We start from the raw sequence: 20,390 nt of genomic DNA, 5'->3' as shown, positions 1-20,390 counted from the left end.
CCCCTGTGATCATTCCAGTGCGGAGGGCAGTCACACGTCGGGACAGAGCAACGGGCGTGACCAGCAGGCCTTGGCCAAGGCAGTTCAGATTCACCAGGACACACTGCGCACAATGTACTTCGCCTGAAGCTCCAAGCCTGGGCACCGGGGTCGGCAGGGGTGAGACAGACCCCACAGGGAAGAAACCTTCACTCCTCCCACCTAACCCCTTTACTGTGTCAGGTGTGGGCATCAGTGGGTTTGTGCCGTCTATTGTCTCTCCTCACCAGTAAGGGGGAATGATAAGTGTCATCCCAAACAAATTGGAATGGTTTCTTTTCCAAAATGTCCACAATTGTTTTCAAACCCACACATGCAAAACCACTTTCTTCCCCTCTCCCTGGCCTAACCCTGGTCATTATTAGGCAGTAGTATGTAAAATGATTCCTCAGAAATCGGTTGTGGTGGGGTGGACTCATTTATTTGACATGTTGTACATTTTGTCTGTATTTGTAAATTAGTAGTTTACAGAGTTTGAGCAAAGGAAAAGCTTTTATTAGGAAATACTTCTATCAAAAACTAGAGGGCAGTATCCTCACACTTTGTTTAGAATCTAGACACAAGGTCACACTAAACTGTTTTCTCCATAGTTAAACTTTTAAAAAAAATAGGGATAAAGGGAGGTGGGCATATCGAAGATAAGGGCCCGATGGAAGGTTTATAATCATTCTTTCTCTTCACAACTTCATTATTTATCAGCCAATCAAAGCAAAGTGCACTGACCAGATGGATACTTTGACCAGGACACAAGTACTTATCATGTTGTCTTTTCATTTGTATGTACAGCTATGAATTGAACAGTACCAGCCGCAGAGTATTTGTCCATCAACACTGGTGACCAACACATGTTTTTATGCTGCATCTGATGACAGCAAGCATTCGATTTTCATTAGACTTTGAAACTGTTCACACTTATTTTTAATCAAGACCTATACAAATTAATAATATGAAATCTAAACTGTCGGCAATTGTTGCTCTCTCTTGCCTTTTTTTACTTGGACTGAGTCGTTTTGTCAATCTATGGTCAGTGTTGCAAGAGAAACTTACTAATAGAATGGGACTGGTTCCTAACAGACACCTTTTTATGTTCTCTGAGCCTTGTTACATGTTAAGACATCTACAATAGGGGGAGGTCAAGTCTCTTCAAATTACATTTTTGTATCCCCTTATTTTCATGTTGTCTTTCTAAAAAAAAAAAAATGTAAAAATGAATTTGTGTGTAGATGACTCACACATTCGATTTGGATATGTTAAGCCTATCTGTAGTTTTGATCTTTTTAAAATGGTTTCAATCATGGTTTTCTCCTTGCTGGGGGGGCAAGTCGTGTTGCTGGCATCTTGTAGTACAGGCGTTGGTGCATGAATCGGTACAGTAGAGTGAGCCTATGCTCCAAGTGTCACACAGCTTAGGGACTGAAGAATGGGGTGGGGTTCTATTGGGCGGAAAAGGATTCCGGAGACTGATATGTTCTCTTCATTATTGCTCAGCAAAAAAGGGGGGCAATTATTCGTAGTCAAGCAAAGGTTTTGTTTTTTTAATTGTGGTTCTTTGTAGCATAGCCTTGAGGGACGTAAGGTATATTTTGAATAAGCTTTTAGAAGAGATTGTTAAAATTATAATAGAAGCATTTTTTTTTATTGGCCCATATGTAGTTGAATTAAACTAAGTCAAATTGGCTTTATTTGTATACGCAGAACTTTCATGCAAAAAAAATGTAATGCCTTCCAAAACTGAAATTATACTGATCTTTACTATATTTATTTTTATTCCCTTTTCTGTTCTCCCGAATAATTAGATTTTAGCAGGGAATTCTTCATGTAGCCTAGATGGGCTAGCTTTTATCCCTCTTTTCTAACTATGCATTGTTTTTAACCAAGAAATTTTTAGCAGTGATGTTTCTCAAATATGAATTTAGGGTATTTTTAGAGTAGTAGTAACTTTTTGTTTTGTTTTTTTGCTTGGTGCATTTAATAGTGTTTGTTGTGCTTCTTTCCTATACCTTTGTAATGGTATGGGGGATTGTATTTCATTTGTATGTTTGCTAGCACAAATTCGGTATATACTTTGTAAAACAATCTCTCTTCTTAGCCAAACAAGATTACACATTTTGTACATTGATGCACAAAAGGACAGCTTAATTACAGGTGCTAGATGTTTTCTCCTTCACTGTAATGTCACCTTAAATCTGCGATGGACTTCACTTGCCGTAAGTATGGTAATAGATGAAGCATTTTAGAACATATTTTCTTTCTCCCTTAACGATATTCATTACTTTAATTTCTTATTCCTTGTAAAGTAATCCAAAATCTGACTGTTTGTTGGGCATTCTTAGAAATCAAGTACTTGATATTTACTGTTATGTCAATATTATTATTTGGTGCTGGTCTTGCGACTTGTAAATTTGGATGCACTTTTCATAGAAGTCAACTTGGTATGAATTCCATTGATTGGTCGAGCCAAGCAGGAAACTCTAACGTACATTATGAGTCTGGTGCAATTGTGTTGAAATGGCTGTGTGTTCTACCTCTTGTTACCTGTTCAAGTGTTATGGTAACGTCACACTGCTGGTCATTTCTTCATAATTACACAGGATATTATATCTGGTAGGCATCATTTGAATCTTACATTGTCATGAAATGGAATGATTTTGAGTGTTTGTCATGTGACAGTCGGTGAACCTGCGTTCTGTAATCATAGTTCTTGTGCACGATCCTAAAAAAAAATTTTACTTTTTTTTTTTTTTTTAAGTGGTTAGAGAGCTACATGATCTTTAGTGTTGAGCTGAAATTATGTTGGTCCAACCAAGCTTTTGACTTGTCCTTTTTTTTTCTATGCGCCCATGGAACAGCATTAATTTAGCGCCTTTTTATTTGTGGTAAAATGTTTTAAACCAGCCAATGCAAAACATACAGAAATATATCACAACTTCATTGCATATCCTTGGAGATGGATGGTATGTTACCTAACTGACTGCTGGAAAACATGTTGGTCAAGCCAAGGCTAACAATTATAGCTTCTCACCCACAATTTGATGATTTACTATTGTAGCCTATGTCATCTGTCTTTTAAACTATTAGCTTGATACTGAATATGCAACATTTACTGCTGTGCTCCCATAGATACACATGGGGTACATGGAAAGGCATCTCCCATGTTGCTTTAATTGGGTCATTGAATATAGCTGTTCAGTGAAATATTAACATTTTTGTTTTGGAATGCATAGTCTAAGCTCTGCCTCGCGTTTATTCAGGTTATTGTTTGCTACAGTCAATCGTACAGAGGGCAGAAACATGTAGTCAAGTGGACTTGATGTTATTGATAGCTTGAGTTTGTTTTTTTGCTATGGAAACTATGATACAAGATGTGTGCTTGTCCATTGAAATGTGAATATTTCCCTTTCAATGTGGATAATGCTCAATGCTTCATACTACCATTTTTCATCAGTTTTCCCAACCTGAAGTCTGCCCCACCCTTTTCATCCTAAACTTGTTTCTTGGGAGATGTGGTCTTGTTTTTACTGCTTATACGTGTTTTAAGTTACCTATTTATACACAGCACCTTAGATTATATCGGACCTGTACAGTATTGCTTTTCCTGAAAATATCCAAAACATTTAATAATGTTCTTTTTTGCACTAAAATAAAAAAAAATATTTTGGAGCTGTTGTCTAGTTGAGTCACTAGTGTTGTCTCAGACGGATTGAGAGATCAGATCAGCTGGTTTGATTCATCATGATGCTTACATTGTTTAATACTAGGCTAGTTTGTCAGGTGAGACCATTAACTCATTGCATTGACAACTGGTCCGAGATAAACACACGTGCACCTCGAAGTCAGACATTCAGGTGGTTACACCTAGGCCTATTTGTTGAGGGATTCTCCCAGCCAACCAGCATACATTGGCTGATTCACTGAAAATAATGCCTTTTAACGTCTTTGTCAGATAAATAACTGCCACTGGGTTGTGATTGAAACTCCTCCCAGAAGAGGGTGCTAATTCATGCATTTATTTGTTTTGAGCTTTTGTTTCTATGGCCATGAAAAAGCTTGAAGGTTGTGAGTGAGACAACAGCATATGCAAAGATGAAACTGACATCATACCATGTATTAGGATACTGGGTGGACGTCTGATAGTTGTGAACATTGTGATTTTGTATATTGTACTGGTTGTGTAAATGTGTAGCTATAGTCTGATGCCAAAGTTTGTGTGTGGAAAGTGTTCTGCAAGTTGGTTGTTAAATATGTATTACTTGCGTTTATGGTCGCCAGAAATACGACTTCCATAGAGAAATCACATGCATCAACGAATGTGGTAGAACTAGTGTCATATCAGTATGTAGGAGTTATCTGCAAACCTTAAGCTTTTTTTGTCAACATACATGTAACTGCCAAAATTATGGTAACATTTCAGGGGGGTTTTCTGGGTCAAAATGGGGCTTGGGTGGTTGCGTGGCAACCGAAAATGTTAGAGGCCCTCCTGTTGGCCGCAGTGACAATGTTGCTGTTTTAGGCACATTTTCTGCATTTCTACACATTTTGCCATGGCTTATGCTATCCGAGTGACTCAAACATAACACAATCAATGGGGGCCTCATGCCATGACAAATACTCCTGAAAGCATCATTTTGGGGATTTTAGATTCTCCTCGACTGTAGCTTTTTATTTTGGTGATTTGTTGGTTCTCAAAGAAATGATATAAAAACTTTTTTTTTAAAGTGTGCGTGTATGGGATACCTAGTCAGTTGTACAACTGAAATGTGTCTTCTGCATTTAACCCAACCCCTAGGTCTGTTTTCTACATACTTTATCTGGTTTTAGTCATTTTATGTTTACACTGATTTTTTTTTTTACTGTTTGGACATAGGCAGCCTGAAAAAAAACCCACTTCTGTGCAGAAAAAACTCTGCACTTGAGTAAATGAGGGATACAAATTATAGTGAAAGCAGCTGCTTCCACATGGGTGTGGTTCCTGAGTAAATTAAGCAATTAACATCCCATCATGCTTAGGGTCATGTATAAAGATTCTGGGAAGGACGTTATTTTGGCTACCAAGGCTATGCCTCCATAGGATGACAATGCCTCTATCCACAGGGCACGAATGGTTTGATGGAAATTATGTAAACCATATGCCATGGCTGTCTGTCACCAGATCTCAACCCAATTGAACACGTATGGGAAATTCTGAGGCGGTCCCTGAGACGGCGTTTTCCAACACCAAATGGTGGAATTTCTCATTTGAGGAATGGTGTCACATCCCTCCGATAGAGGTCCAGACACTTGTAGAATCTATGCCAAGGTGCATTGAAGCTGTGCTGGCCCAACGCCCTATTAAGACAGGGTGGTTGGTGTTTTCTTTGTTTTGGCCGTTCCCTGTAGTTACATAGCTATTTAGTCTTTTTGAGCCAAATCAGGAATGTACACAAGTGAGATACAATTGCCATAGGGAACTCAACAGTTCATGGGTATGTTTGTGTGGTGTTGTACCAAGAAGTACACTAGTGGCTAGATTGAGTGAACTGAAAAATGGCAAGCCCAAGTAAATAATGATGCAAAATAACATTTTAAATTGTGCACCTACCATCTCCGGTTCTTAATTATTACCTGAAATCTCAAGATGCTTATTGACCTACGCCTAGTGCTTTTCTGGGTAAAAGATTTACATACACACAGTATTCCGGATAATAGTTAATATCCCACTTAAGCTCTTATTTGGGATAAGCTGTTTACATGCACCTTTTGATATCCCGCTCACGAGTATCACTGTGTCCATGAATAAATGGAATATTCCTTATTTTAAGTTCAGAGGTTAAATTGAATAGTAAGTGGAATATGGACACTGACTGTAGGCCTATAACCTCTCACATGCAGAGTAATATAGTAAGTCCTGCAGAATGATGCATTTATTGCAGTAAAATTATAGAACAAATTTTAATTTTGTTTTGGGAACAAGAGTGGAGAAATTAGATTTCCTTCAGCATCTCTTGACAAAAATGTGACTGCACGTGTAATATTTGACACTGTACTGCAAACAGACAGTATTTGCACCACAAAATATGTACCCAAGACAAACGTGTCTTGGGTTGGTCCTGTGCAAAATGTACAAATCTTTCCACCTTTTTGAAGTTAGTGCGTTTTTCTCCCAGGTCCCTGAACTAAATAGACAACTTTACCGGTGTTAACTAGATTACTAATGCATTCATTCTATCAATGTAAGACCATTTATTCTGGTGAGCTCTACTTTATTTAGTCTTCTGGGACAACAAGTTATGACTGAAGAGAAGCTGCATGTATCTAACTATAGTTGGCAGACATATGACCTACCAAATGTTGAAATGTCGTCTAATTTGGCCGACTAAATGTCAGAAATGATAAGCAGAAAGTTGGAGGTGAAAGTAGCCAGTAGGCTATACGGTCCAGTACAGAGTGTCAGCAAAATAAATCATCATGGTGGATGGAACTGCACAGGTAGCTTACTTTTTGATTTGACAATCAGATGAAAACATCACACAACACCCATGAGATTTAAAACTGAGCCTGTGCAGCCCAAGGAAAAACAAAATGGTAAACGGGATAAGATTTTTTACATGCCACAGTATCCCGTCTAAGATCAGCATATCCCAGGTATCTTATCTGGATTTCTCATAACCGGGATACAAGCTTTTCGGGGTTATTGTAAAAGGGATATGTTTGTCAACTCAAACTGAATACTTGAGTATCCCGAATAATAACGGAATATTGGTGTGCATGTAAACGTGGTCACTGACTAACAAGTATGTTGATGCGTTTTCTAGAATTAAGACATATCACGTCAATAGATCATTGGAACTGACAAGTACATTCTGACCATACATTCTAGTCCCAGGCCCTTGCAGAAAGAGGTGCTCTCCTTTAAGGCTGGGACAACGAGTCCTATTGGACTGTCTTTGATTATAATTCAATATTGATATCAATATATTTTGATAAAAGTCAATGTTGAGCATTTGCCACCTGATTTGTACTGTCAGTATGAGTAGTTGAGGAACACAGATATTAATAAAGGTTGTGAATAATTGTTATTTTGGTATTTTGTCTCAGCCTAATACATAAAATGAGAATCAATCCAATATTTATCTTTATCATGCTTATTTGAGTTGTGTGTCCATTACATTTTCAAAGGTATTTGAGATGGTTTTAGTTTCTTCATTGCTTAGCTTTACCCCATAATAGTTTTTGCTTAAGTGATTTGTATAGCTTTGATTTGGACAGAACATAGTAGTATGGATCCATTACTTTTCTATCTTATCCAAATACAGTAATGGCTCCTGCATCAGAGGTGATACAGATGTAAATGACAACAGATGCATGTATCTGTTTGCGCTATTGTATACTGTGGGCAAAACAAAACCTTTTAGAAAATATTAAATCAGACTTGTATATACAGAAAGGCCTATCCCCTTTGCCTTTTCCAGTCTTCTCTTGAAGGTCTACAGTTGAAATACCATCCCGGTTTAGTAGAGTAGAACTTATTTTCTTAACTGATAGGTTACAATTTATGTACTTAAAGACAGTGTTTGTCATTAAGAAATGTATCCACCTGTAATATGGTTGTATAAAATAATTGTTATGCATGCTCATTAACTTCAATCCACAAACTATAAACCGATTGGCTACTGAAAGTGGGATGTGGTCAAGTCAGTCTTTGTTTTCCTAAGTTACTTATCCTTAGCATAGGCTAATGGCACATATTGTCAAATCATTCATTCCACTTCAGTCATCAATTTCTTACTCGGATGACTATTCAATATCATACTGTACATCTTATCGCTGGTCATCACAATGCAAAAGTTTTTTTTCTCATTTAATATCTTAACTTAGTTCACTTTTGGATATATCATGAACATTTTAGACTTCTATAAAACAAACGTTTTGGCTACATAAAGTATCACACAGGTGCAGTCGTGTTTTTTTCCTTTGTTTCTTGTGAGGTGCTGTAATATTAGTGATTTTGGCTTTTGCTTGTCTTAGTTATGTAATTCCACTACAGTACACACTAGATTAGGGGTATTCAACTCTTACCCTACAAGGTCTGGAGCCTGTTGGTTTTCTGTTCTACCTGATAATTCATTGCACACACCTGGTGTCCTAAATCTACATTGGCTCCTGATTAGAGGGGATCCAGGTCCAGAGTTGAGTTTGAAGGCACTAGAGACTAATGCTGCCTCAACCAACATTCATTTTTTCTTATGACACAGATGACCTCTGACATGATGCTTCATGAGCAGCTGTTAGTGGTCTACAGAATATTCTATTGAAGTCATAGATGCAAAAGTTGACGCTTTGGCTTTTCTTTTTTCCTTTTTTGCTGGAAATATAGCTTTTGTTTTTAGGATTAGATGTATTTTCTTTCCACAAACTCTGTGACCGTTTCAGCATGCCCAGCTAGAAAAGTCCAATATCTCAGTCCTCTCTCCCCATTGAGAAGGTGGCACTGCTGTTTTTGAGTATTCTTTGGTTGAGCTGATTCCAAGCCCTAGCCCACGATAGTTATCATACTAAGCTTGACCCCCTATAACCCACAGCGATGCTGTCTTGAGATCCTATTTAAAAAGAGAATGGAGAACCTTCAGAGCTTCACCAAACGAATGCCATATAGCGGAATTTCGTGCATATAACATGCAAGACTGACATTGGGTATTTTTGTATCCTTCTACCAACTAAAGCCCTGTTTCCATTAGCACTTTGAAGTCAGCCTGGGTTGCGCTGACATTGGTGGGCTAGCTCGAATTGAGTTTCCTCTGCCTCCAGAAATGATAAATGATGTAATGTTGCTAGGTAGCCAATGTATAGCTGCTGGCTTCGCTAATATTGCTAGCTAGCTATCACCATGTTGAAGAGTTCAATTCACCATGCTGACATTACCCCATACCGTTGCCAGTGCCAGTCAGACTCAGTCATGTATTTATTAGCTTGCTAAAGTTAGCTAACTATCTAAACAGTTAGCGTCATCGCTAGCATAATACCTACCTTGCTTGCCATGACATTGGCTATTAGCGAGCTAACCAAGCAAACCAGATGACAGGATTGATATGATGTAGCTAGCTTTCAATACGACCTGGCCAGCAAAAATTCCTGCTAGCTTGTTTCAACTCTTGAGTTGCAAGCTAATGTTAGGTAGCCAGCATTCGAGGGCTGACTTCTCAAAGTATTTTGTAGTGCAAAAATAAAGGATACAGCAATGGTGGTAAAGTGTGTAGTTTGACTACTTTAGTACTGCTTGTCCATGTGCTAGCTAACAGCAACAAGCCCATACAAGCTAGCGAAGCATTCTAATTGAGCTGGCACCAGCTGTGAAACTGCGCTGGCCCAGGTTTCCCTCGACCCAGCTTGAATTTGAGAATTCCATTTGAGCTCGAATGTGGCCCTAATTTGAAGTGCCAGTGGAAACAGGGCTTTAGTAAACTACCTCAGAACGGTCTCGGGTGCTACCGTTGTATATCCCTAATTTATGACGAAAACAGAATTTATACTGACCAAACAACACAAGTCAATACTGTGTATTATATAGACGTTATTATTTTACATTAAAAACGAAACATCTACGGATGAACTTTGTTTTAGTATGTAAAGTTCAAGGGACCAAATTTTGTAATTGGAGTTAAGTCTCAATGTTCTTACATGCATGTGAGTCCTCCCTTTAAAAAAAATGTAGTGATAACAAAAACAACAAATGAACACGAACAAAATGAGTTGGGATTCGTTCATGTGGCTGTAGTCATGGCTGAATGATATATTGGCGTGCCAATGGAATGGCTTTTTTGATCGACGATTAATCGATATTCCTGCAATAGGTTTTTGGTAGTATTAAATAGAAATAGTGGGCTGCAGATGGCGAGAAAGAAGCTTGTCAATGGGATGTTGTATGCAGAGCAATAACTGCTGAAGTCCAAACTAGGGTTGTGATTTGCTTGACTAGGTTTATTAGGGGGCCTAGTCAAGGTGTATGGCAAGTCTCACCTAGTGAGCTACATGAACCTTGGCTTGTGGTCTAGTGTGGCATCTTTCATTCGGCATTTAAGAGATTGCAAGTGGATGTCTGATAAATGGAATATACTTAACAAACCTACACTACCAAATATAAATGGTCCACAGTTAAAGCCGAGTGTCTGACATGATCTGCATCTCTAAGTGATTTTATCCAGTATCGCAATAACCCAGAAAAATAAACTATTAAGCTACAAATTATCAACATTTGCTAATGTTTTTGATGTCTTTTTGCATGCCACATTTTACAAAGGGAATCCAAATTTGAACTATACTTTGATCAATGTATTGTACATTGTGACATGAGAGAGCTATATCATACACACACACTGATGTAGCCTACTGGGATATTTCAGTCACTCAAGAAAAGGTACAAAAAAAGGTTGTATGGAAATGTAATTCAAATTCTTCTGTCATTATGGTCATCTGAGCTAAAACCATCCTGTTTTGTGTGTGCCTTTTTTTTTAAAGTTCGTTTCCACCTCATATGGGTTGCTTACACATTTTGATTCACAGAGCCACAAAATACTTTCTACATGAATTATCATGCAACCTTGAGTGAACATGCTGCATAGAACGATCAGTATTTGTGTTTTGCACTTTCAAGGCAGCTTGTGGCTGGGCGGACAGAAAAATAAATAAAGGTATTTTATGCCATCAATAGGAATTATAAGAAATAATGTGACTTTGAAGATCTTTAAAAAAAAATACAAAAAAATGGAAAGATATAGATATATATTCATGAAGTACCTCATAAGCCTGATAAATGCTGCATGGACTTCTCATGTAATCTTTTTCTATTGTCCAATAAAATGTCAATACCCCCCCCCCCCCCCCCCCCCCCCACACACACCCTCTGGGAGGTTTGATTGCCACACAAGGCTGTGCATATGCCATGCAAAACCTGCTTTCTGACTCAATGGGTCTTGTAGGATGTTCTGCATGTTCACTGTCAGAAGTGAAAGGGTATTTTCTGAACCTGCCGCCAAAATAAATGGTTGTGTGTCTTGTATGCATTTGTTAAAACATTTGATTGTCTGAATAGTTGCATCCACACAGTTTCCACATTTTGCTTTTGTTAGGATGCTGTGAGTGTCCATAGAACCTAAAACAATGGGTTCAGTCAATGAAGAATTCATGTAATTTTTCCATCAGCAAAACTATGGGAACGCAATGCTGTTCAATATGACTGTTGACTCCGGTAATTGCCATAAGGGCTGTATCTGCAACTGTTTTTCCTCCCTATCTTACTCTACCACACCTTTGTCTTAAGATAGCCTTAGAACTTCAAATGGGGTACATTCTTCTAGTATATTTGGCCTTAAGTACGAAATTATGCACTAGAATCCACAACTTGCAAAAAAAGCTTGATTCCCATAGACACCTTGAAACCATGTCATGCCCCATTGTCATATCTACCTCCTATGAATGTAAGTGTCCTAAAGATGCAGTCACTTGATGAATGTATTTGTTCTGTTATTCTTTCATAGACATTCATCCTCAAATTCTAATCAATTAACTTTTTTTTTTAAAGGCCCAAATGTCCTGTCTTTTTACTTATTTTCACAGTAAACAGAGTTTTCAGGGTGCCGTTTTAAACCGTCATTGAGGATCTTTTTTGTTTCTTTAAATGTCAATGTAAGCCACAGAGGAGCAAAGTGACCAAAGTTTATCTTCGCAAAGTCAGCCCTGCACAGTCCTGTGAACTCAAACCTCCTCGCCTGTCATTTAGATTTTCAGTCTCTCTAACTTCTTTTACCACATGCCAAAACTGAATTTGCTGTCATTCCAATCATAGAGAAGTCTTTTTGTTGCTGGTTTATTTGTTCGGATCCACTGCTAAGCTCCTCGTTCTTGTTGTCGTAAAGTGTAAGTGAGCTTTGATTTCTATTTGACTTTGTTAACAATTATGATTACAAACACAAGCTATGCTGTAAACCCTGTTAGGAAATAATGTGAATACGTATTACTTGATGTAGTTCACTTTGGCTTGACTGTAAATTGCATTAATTAATAAAAAGGTTTGAAGAAACTTTACATGTCTATTTTACTATGCATATAACAATTTGCTTAAAATGTGAATGGTTTAATCTAGTCCCGTATGTATGTTTTGAATAACTAGTTATGGTTCTATATAGGTGGACATCATCATCGATTCTGCAAGTTATTAATTCAGTAATACACATTTTTGGCTTCTTGAACCACATCAAATGTCACCATCTTTTGTTTTTGTTAAGTCTTTCTCCCATTCTTATTTACTTATGTCAGAGGTAGACTTCTTCAAAGACATCCCTTGTTTAAAATTTACTGACAAAAACTCACTAAACCGATGGTGTGACTGGAGGCATAAACACAAAATATATATATATTTGGTACATTTGAAAAGTATTCAGACCCCCTGACTTATCACATTTTCTTACGTTACAGCCTTACTCTAAAATTGCTTAAATTGTTTTTTTCCCTAACCCAAAAATTGGTTTTGAAAATGATTAGCAAATTCATAAACTGAAATATGTTTACATAAGTATTCAGACCCTTGACTCCGTACTTTGTTGAAGCACCTTTGGCAGCAGTTACTGCCTCAAGTCTTCTTGGGAATGACGCTACAAGCTTGGCACACCTGTATTTGGAGTTTCTCCGAATCTCTACAGATCCTCTTAAGCTCTGTCAGGTTGGATGGGCAAAGAAACCACTAAAGAACACCAATAAGAAGAGACTTGCTTTGGCCAATAAACACAAGAAATGGACATTAGACTGGTGGAAATCTGTCCTTTTGGTCTGAGTCCAAATTTGAGATGTTTGGTTCCAACTGCCGTGTCTTTGTGATGCAGAGAAGGTGAACGGATGATCGCCATGTGTAGTTTCCACCGTGAAGCATGGAGGAGGAGGTGTGATGGTGACACTGTCAGGAATTTATTTTGGATTCAAGGCACACTTAACCAGCATGGCTACGACAGCATTCTGCAGTGATATGCCAATTTCATCTGGTTTGCACTTAGTCCCACTATCATTTGTTTTTCAACAGGACAATTACTCAACACACCTCCAGGCTGTGTAAATGCTATTTGACCAAGGAGAGAGATTGAGTGCATGAGATGACCTGGCCTCCACAATCACCCAACCTCAACCCAATTGAGATGGTTTGGAATGAGTTGGACTGCAGAGTGAAGGAAAAGCAGCCAACAAGTTCTCAGCATATGTGGGAACTCTTTCAAGACTGTTGAAAAAGCATTCCAGGTGAAGCTGGTTGAGAGAATGCCAAGGGTGTGCTAAGCTGTCAAGGCAAAGGGTGGCTACTTTGAAGAATCTCAAATATAAAATATTTTGATATGTTGAAATGACATGGAAACAACGTTGATTCAACCAGTTTTTGCCCAGTGGGATCATGCCAAACATTGCTATTATAAACAGGGTGGTTAGAGCCCTGAATGCTGATTGGCTGAAAGCTGTGGTATATCAGACCGTATACCATGGGTATAACAAACAAATACAACAACGTTCTAATTATGTTGGTAACAAGTTTATAATAGCAATAAGGCACCTCTGGGGTTTGTGGTATATGGCCAATACACCACGGCTAAGGGCTGTATCCAGGCACTCTGTTGTGTCGTGGCTAAGAACAGCCCTAAGCCGTGGTATATTGGCCATATACTACACCACCTCGGGCCTTATTGTTTAATTAGACCACCCTACTAGCACACGGAAAGAATACACAGGAAAATGTAGGTGAGTTTTTGAAGAAAGGATAAAAGTTGCTGTGAACTTAATGCAATGTCCAAAACAAAGAGTCCTGTGGGCTCATGTTTCCCTGGATGAATGATTCAGTGCTGGCCTTGTTTTGTTTCTAGCTCCACTTATTAGGCCTATCTAGATAATAATGCCATTTACATTACTCCTCAGCCCAGCAGCCTCACTTACCATGCTAATACAAACACGGCTGGGGAACAAAACTGGTCCAGTTCCATCGTGGTGTAGTTGCTCCAGGATAGAACAACGAGCTGAGTTCTGCCTGTCCTGTTTCCTCCTGAGTGCCTGGTGCGGGCGGGACCAGGATGATAGTTGGCTTGCACAGCAGCAGGCTTGTGCTAGGCTTTGCTCCTAGAGGGAATATTCAAGCAGTCATATTAATGCCCTTTTACCAGTGGTGTAAATAAACAAAGTAAAAGTACTTTGAAGTACTGCTAAAGTAGTTTTTTTGGGGTATCTGTACTTTGTTTTTCACTTATTTTTACTCCACTACATTCCTAACTAAAAATGTGCTTTTTACTCCCATACATTTCATCTGACACCTAAAAGTACTCTTACATTTCAAATGCTTAGCAGGACAGCAAAATGGTCCAATTCATGGACTTATCAAGAGAACGCGCTGTCATCACTACTGTCACTGATCGGGCAGACTCACTAAATTATGTCTGGCTATCTATAAATTAAAACAAATATTGTGCTGTTTGGCTTGCATTTTAAATTGAACATTTACTTTTACTGGGTGACATTCACTTTTACGTGAGCCATTTTCTATTAAAGTATCTTTACTCAAGTATGACAATTTGGTACTTTACCACAGTGATTATTTGTTATTATAGGCAAGGTAATACTATTGAGAAATTAAATGGTTGTAGAAGTTAGTTGATTAAAGGTGATTGAGCAAACTTCCTCTTGGGGTTTGTGCAAGCAGAATAGGGGAGTAAGAGAACAAAGAGGAAAGGTAATATTGAGCTTTCTGCTCCAAACCAGAATGGTTGAATTCCTAGCGTATGAAGTCATGCATGATCAGTCACTAGTCTTGTTTTAATGCCACGTGCACAAGTACAATGTAATGCCATTCTTGCAAGCTCTAAACCCAACAGTGAAGCAATCAATATAGCATAGAATCTGTTCAGGAGTCTGCTGGTGGCAAACTTGATGAACCGGTACCGCTTGCCATGCAGAAGCAGAGAGAACAGTTTATGTTCAGGACCTGTCACACGGAGGGGTCCAAACACAGCGGGAACATTTATCCAGACGGCACCTGAATAATTGCAAATGCTCTACATCTTCAGTCCTCCCCACATTTTTCTAGTACGATACAGCTTGAACCAATCCCACGGGTAACTAGGAACCCGTTCTTAGATTTACAAGAACCCTTTGTGACTGTGTTTCTAGTATAAAGGAGCACATTGCCAACAAAGGACTCCATCAACAGGAAAGACCACGTGGCATCCCTTCTAGAGAGGTGTTTACATCATGCAACTCCGACTTGAAAAACAAATGGCACAGTGAATATGTTCTTTAGGCTTTTTACATTGAATGAACTGTACCATGTAATATATTCCACTCGCAATGCATGCAGATTCAGGGTAGGAAACCCTGTACAAAGCAAGAGGTGCACTTTATGTACTGTATTCTTTGCCTTTTATTCCTCAATAGCGTCACATTCCTATTAGGTGTATTTTAATCACATGTACCTAAAATCCAAACTGTATGCAAAGCCTACAGCATCAGGGGTATTCTGATGGCAATCAAATCTGTTTATACTCCCAGGCTGCAGACCTGTACCATAAAGAGATGTTTTATTGAATGAAGTACAGCTGTGTATGGCATAACATTGTTGCAACGAGGCGAAAACTTATCTACAGTAATTCAACAGATAGGGAATGATGAAGTCTGTGTAGCATGAAGAGGATTTAATTTATTAATAAAACTATGGTACAAAAGACAAGTCTCATTAGTTGGGTGGGATCGAAATTGCTGTTTTTCACTTGTAGAAAAAAAATATTCATAGCTGTTAAACTGTCCAGTGTTTCCTGATTTCTATTAAATATGAACTATAATTACAATATGAGCGATTTTTTTTTTTGAAGGAAGGAAAACAAAGTAATTTAATGGTTATCAAGTTAAGTACCCTAACATAATGGTGCGAGTAGATTGGCCAGCTCATCCTCCCGAAGAGATGCGCTGTCGAGAAGAGATGTCAGGAGTATGCAATTGAGTTTGAGGTGGGTTTCTTAGTGTTTTTTCCCCCTTCAATGTATGCTTTGGCCACAAATGGGAGTATAGGATGAGTCAACAACATCTATTTGGGTATGAGTTAACAGAATATGATTAAGTTATGATTTAATGGGACAGTTAGGCTACTTAGTTCAGTGCATTCTTGAGACATCACATTACAGGACCTTGCTTTGTAGTTTCATGGCACACAAGACACACAGCAGAATATTTAGACTTTGATTCAATAAATGTATTAAGTCTGATTATTTCACATGAAAAACCAAAAAATATGGCAATGCCTACTGTAGCATAACTTACATTGCAATCGGAGAGGAGCTGTTACAAAAAATAATAAGAGAAGATTTAAATAAGTGCTACCTGCAGCCCCCCAGGACTGGAAGTACCTATGAGTAGTATAGAAAATAGATCACACTAAACACAGCTAAAATCTAAAGTCTGTATATTCCTTAGTCACATAACCCATTCAAACGCTTTAAGAAATCAGTTTGCATGTCTATATTTCTGCAGATTTCATTGGGTATATGAATAAAAGGAATAAAAGTCCATTAGCAAAGACTGTGCATAGGTGTTCCTCTTTATAAAAGGATACAACCAACGAGAAATTGATTTTGACCTGAGAACTGCGTTGCTTGTATGGAAGACATTGTTGAAAAAAAAAAAAAGAAACTGATCTGTTCACCCTTTGCTTCAAGGTCTCCTGTAAAACATAATGCCCAAAACAAATGAAATCCCTCATCTCTGTGCACTGTATGCATCAGCTGGCATCAAAACCCAGGGGAGTACAGAGAATTCCCTCTTAGGCAGCAGGTTATTGCTGTGGCGGGGAGGGGGGGGGGGGGGTAACATATAATTATGATTTTAACGCTTTATCTGTAGTCATTTCACATACTGATTCTTTCTGACCCAAAACTGGATGCTCAGCATGCGGATGACTAGGCAACTTAATTGTAGTAAACATGATATGCTCTAGTAAATCTCAGATCAAGATGTAGGCCTACACAATGCCATTGAATGGAAGTGGTATGAATGTGGTCTACTTCAGGAATATATTCAGACTCCATGCTAGCAATACAACCACTGTTGCTTCAAGGGGTTTTGCTTCAATTGTCTGCTTCTTCAATTGGATTTTCTTCTAGAAGCTTCAGGTAATCCCGAACCAAGATCTTCTTCGGTAGGATATCTGCAAACGGAACAGATAAAAATATTTGCTTTCTCAGTGTCATGATAGCCCATGTTCATTCAGAGAGAAGAGAGTGGCAGTCAACTGGCGGTGACGAATGTATTAAATCACATTTCATTAAAAAAAAATGTGTCAAATCACCAGTTGGGACCCATCCCTTATGGGATTAATTTACAAACATTACAATAATTCACTATGGTCATGAAATGATAATTATTCCGGTGTTCTCTGCATTGCGCATCGCATAAAGAGTTCATTTCTTTTGTAAAAATCAATACATAATAGTAAAGAAGGTTATCTGTGAGAGAGTTCTTACCTGTGAGAAACTGAAAAGTCTCTTTCTCCTCAACAGTATTGGCCAGATCACTGTACAAGAGGGTCTGGTCTTTCCCTGATCCATTATTGAATGAGGACAGAGCTAGGTGCTGAACAAACAGTTCCTAGAAGAGAGATGAATCAACTTATTACATGGGACAGTTCCATATCATTACCAGTGACACCATTAGGATGAAGGGCAGTCTTCTCTTTACAAGGCTCTGATGGAGGTTACACTATAGCCACGTAAAGTAAGTTGAGGGGCAAATCACATTCTATTGGTCAACTACACATATTCCACAGATGTTATCGCAAGTCTAGCGAAATGCTCCCTATCCCCAACAGTGCAGTAATATACCCCCCCCAAAAACACAAAAATCCCCAAAATGTAATTACAAAATTATTAGAAAGAGCAACGTCAGAGTCTGGAATATAAGTACATTTGAAGAAGTCAAAGGTTTACATACACTTGGGTTGGCGTCATTAAAACTCATTTTTCAACCACTCCACAAATTTCTTGTCACCTATATTTTTAGCAAGTCGTTTAGGACATCTACTGTGTGCATGACAAGTAATTTTTCCAACAATTGTTTACAGACAGATTATTTCAATGAACCACAATTCCAGTGGGTCAGAAGTTTACATACACATACATTGACTGTGCCTTTAAACAGCTTAGAAAATTCCAGAAAATGATGTCATGGCTTTAGAAGCTTCTGATAGGCTAATTGACATCATTTGAGTCAATTGGAGGTGTACCTGTGGATGTATTTCAAGGTCTACCTTCAAACTCAGTGCCTATTTGCTTGACATCATGGGAAAATTTTTAAAAATCAGCCAAGACCTCAGAAAAAAAGATTGTAGACCTCCACAAGTCTGGTTCATCCTTGGGAGCAATTTCCAAATGCCTGAAGGTACCACGTTCATCTGTACGCAGGTATAAACCCCATGGGACCACGCAGCTGTCATACCGCTCAGGAAGGAGACCTGTTCTGTCTCCTAGAGATTAACGTACTTTGGTGCGAAAAGTGCAAATCAATCCCAGAACAACAGCAAAGGACCTTGTGAAGATGCTGGAGGAAACAGGTACAAAAGTATCTATATCCACAGTAAAACGAGTCCTATATCGACATTACCTGAAAGGCCACTCAGAAACGAAGAAGCCACTGCTCCAAAACCGGCATAAAAAAATCCAGACTACGGTTTGCAACTGCACATGGGGACAAAGATTGTACTTTTTGGAGAAATGGCCTCTGGTCTGATGAAACAAAAATAGAACTGTTTGGCCATCATGACCATCGTTACGTTTGGAAGAAAAAAAAGAGGCTTGAACGCTGAAGAACACCATCCCAACCGTGAGAGGGGGGGGGGGCAGCATCATGTTGTGGTGGTGCTTTGCTGCAGGAGGGACTTCACACAATAGATGGCATCATGAGGTAGGAAAATGTGGATATATTGACGTAACATCTCATGACGTCAGTCAGGAAGTAAAAGCTTGGCCGCATATGGGTCTTCCAAATGGACAATGACCCCAAGTGTACTTCAAAAGTTGTAACAAAATGGCTTAAGGACAACAAAGTCAAGGTATTGGAGTGGCCATCACAAAGCCCTGACCGTAATCCTATAGAAAATTTGTGGGCAGAGCTGAACATATATTTTGGATGCAAACTGTGGTTAAGCTTCATCAAAGAAGAGAGAGAGGACTGAAAAACAGCTTCTACTGTCTACACATCCTACATGTTAGAAAATACTTAAAATTGTATTTAACTAGTTAGTATTTACAATGACGCCTACCCCAGACGACGCTGGGCCAATTGTGCGCCGCCCTATGGGACTCCCAATCACGGCCGGATAGCCTGGATTCGAACCAGAGACTGTAGTGACGCTTCTTGCACTGAGATGCAGTGCCTTAGACCGAGACTGTAGTGACGCTTCTTGCACTGAGATGCAGTGCCTTAGACCGCTGCGCCACTTGGGAGTCCAGACTAAAACGTTTGTGAATAACAGCCACTGTGACCCGTAGATACAGGCAGTGTTGCTACGGGAAGTGGGATAGATTTGACGTTAGGATTCCGATCTTTGTGCATGACCAGATACGAAACAAAAACGGGAGAAATACTTTGAACACAACAACTGCAGCATTTATTTTGATATAAATCACAACGTACCCATACTTGACTAATTTTATTAAACGCTAGCACTCAAGAGCCCCGAGTGTGGCCACCCCGCCAACATGGCTAGTGAATTAGCCAATGCCTAAATCTACCCGTATTTGGCGGTTGTTCATTTTAGGCCCTGCATTCATTACGGGATAACTGTACATCCTATTCTGGTTTAAATTACAGCCAAATATATTTCCACTTTATGTGCAACCATAATGTCACTTCGGGGTGAACGTTAGTTAGCTAGCAGTACAGGGTTAGTTACCTACCTTGACAAGTACAGTAAATTTAGTCGCACTTTATGAAAGTAGATAGCTAGTACTGTCTATATATGTATACATTTCAGACCTTACTGCAAAATTACCTTGTAGGCCTAGCTAATACGTACCGTTAGCTAGCTAGCATAGCTAAACCAATAAACAAACTGCCGATTGAACTAAACTTACTGTTGCTTTGGTGGTGAGGAGAAGAGCCTCTTGGTTGATGCTTGAGACGTCGGGAGAACTTTTCATGATCAGTTTCACACGAGTCATTGGAAGAGAGATGCCTTTGCTGTTAGATGCATGATTCACTTTCTCTTCCACGTTGTTGCTCGACATCTTGATAAGTATGTTTCTCAGTAGTAAGGGCACACAGTTGATAAACACTTGCGAAGAGCGGAAGTACCCCGCTACTTTCAGAGCAAT

The 20,390-nt window shown here is 38.9% G+C and overlaps 2 protein-coding genes across 8 annotated transcripts in view; one reads left to right on the top strand and one right to left on the bottom strand.

Annotated features, from left to right (window-relative positions):
• Window positions 1–10,232, top strand: part of LOC110488009 (protein argonaute-2) — a 29,558-nt gene extending 19,326 nt beyond the window's left edge. For all 7 annotated transcript variants that reach the window (XM_021559957.2, XM_021559958.2, XM_021559956.2 and 4 more), the window contains exon 20: window positions 19–10,232. In XM_021559957.2, the coding sequence (XP_021415632.1) occupies window positions 19–127 (109 nt within the window). In that variant the 3' untranslated portion in view covers window positions 128–10,232. The remainder of the gene's footprint in view (window positions 1–18) is intronic.
• A 5,201-nt stretch (window positions 10,233–15,433) lies between these two features.
• Window positions 15,434–20,390, bottom strand: LOC110488007 (chromatin accessibility complex protein 1). Its single transcript, XM_021559951.2, has 3 exons — window positions 20,151–20,390; window positions 17,544–17,667; window positions 15,434–17,227 (listed from the first exon to the last, which is right to left on the bottom strand). Exons 1-3 carry the CDS (start codon window positions 20,301–20,303, stop codon window positions 17,148–17,150), a joined length of 357 nt encoding a protein of 118 aa, XP_021415626.1. The 5' UTR covers window positions 20,304–20,390; the 3' UTR covers window positions 15,434–17,147.

The sequence above is a fragment of the Oncorhynchus mykiss genome, chromosome 32 (genome assembly GCF_013265735.2).
Source record: "Oncorhynchus mykiss isolate Arlee chromosome 32, USDA_OmykA_1.1, whole genome shotgun sequence".
Lineage (NCBI taxonomy): Eukaryota > Metazoa > Chordata > Actinopteri > Salmoniformes > Salmonidae > Oncorhynchus > Oncorhynchus mykiss.
This window is presented reverse-complemented; position numbering and strand designations above follow the sequence as displayed.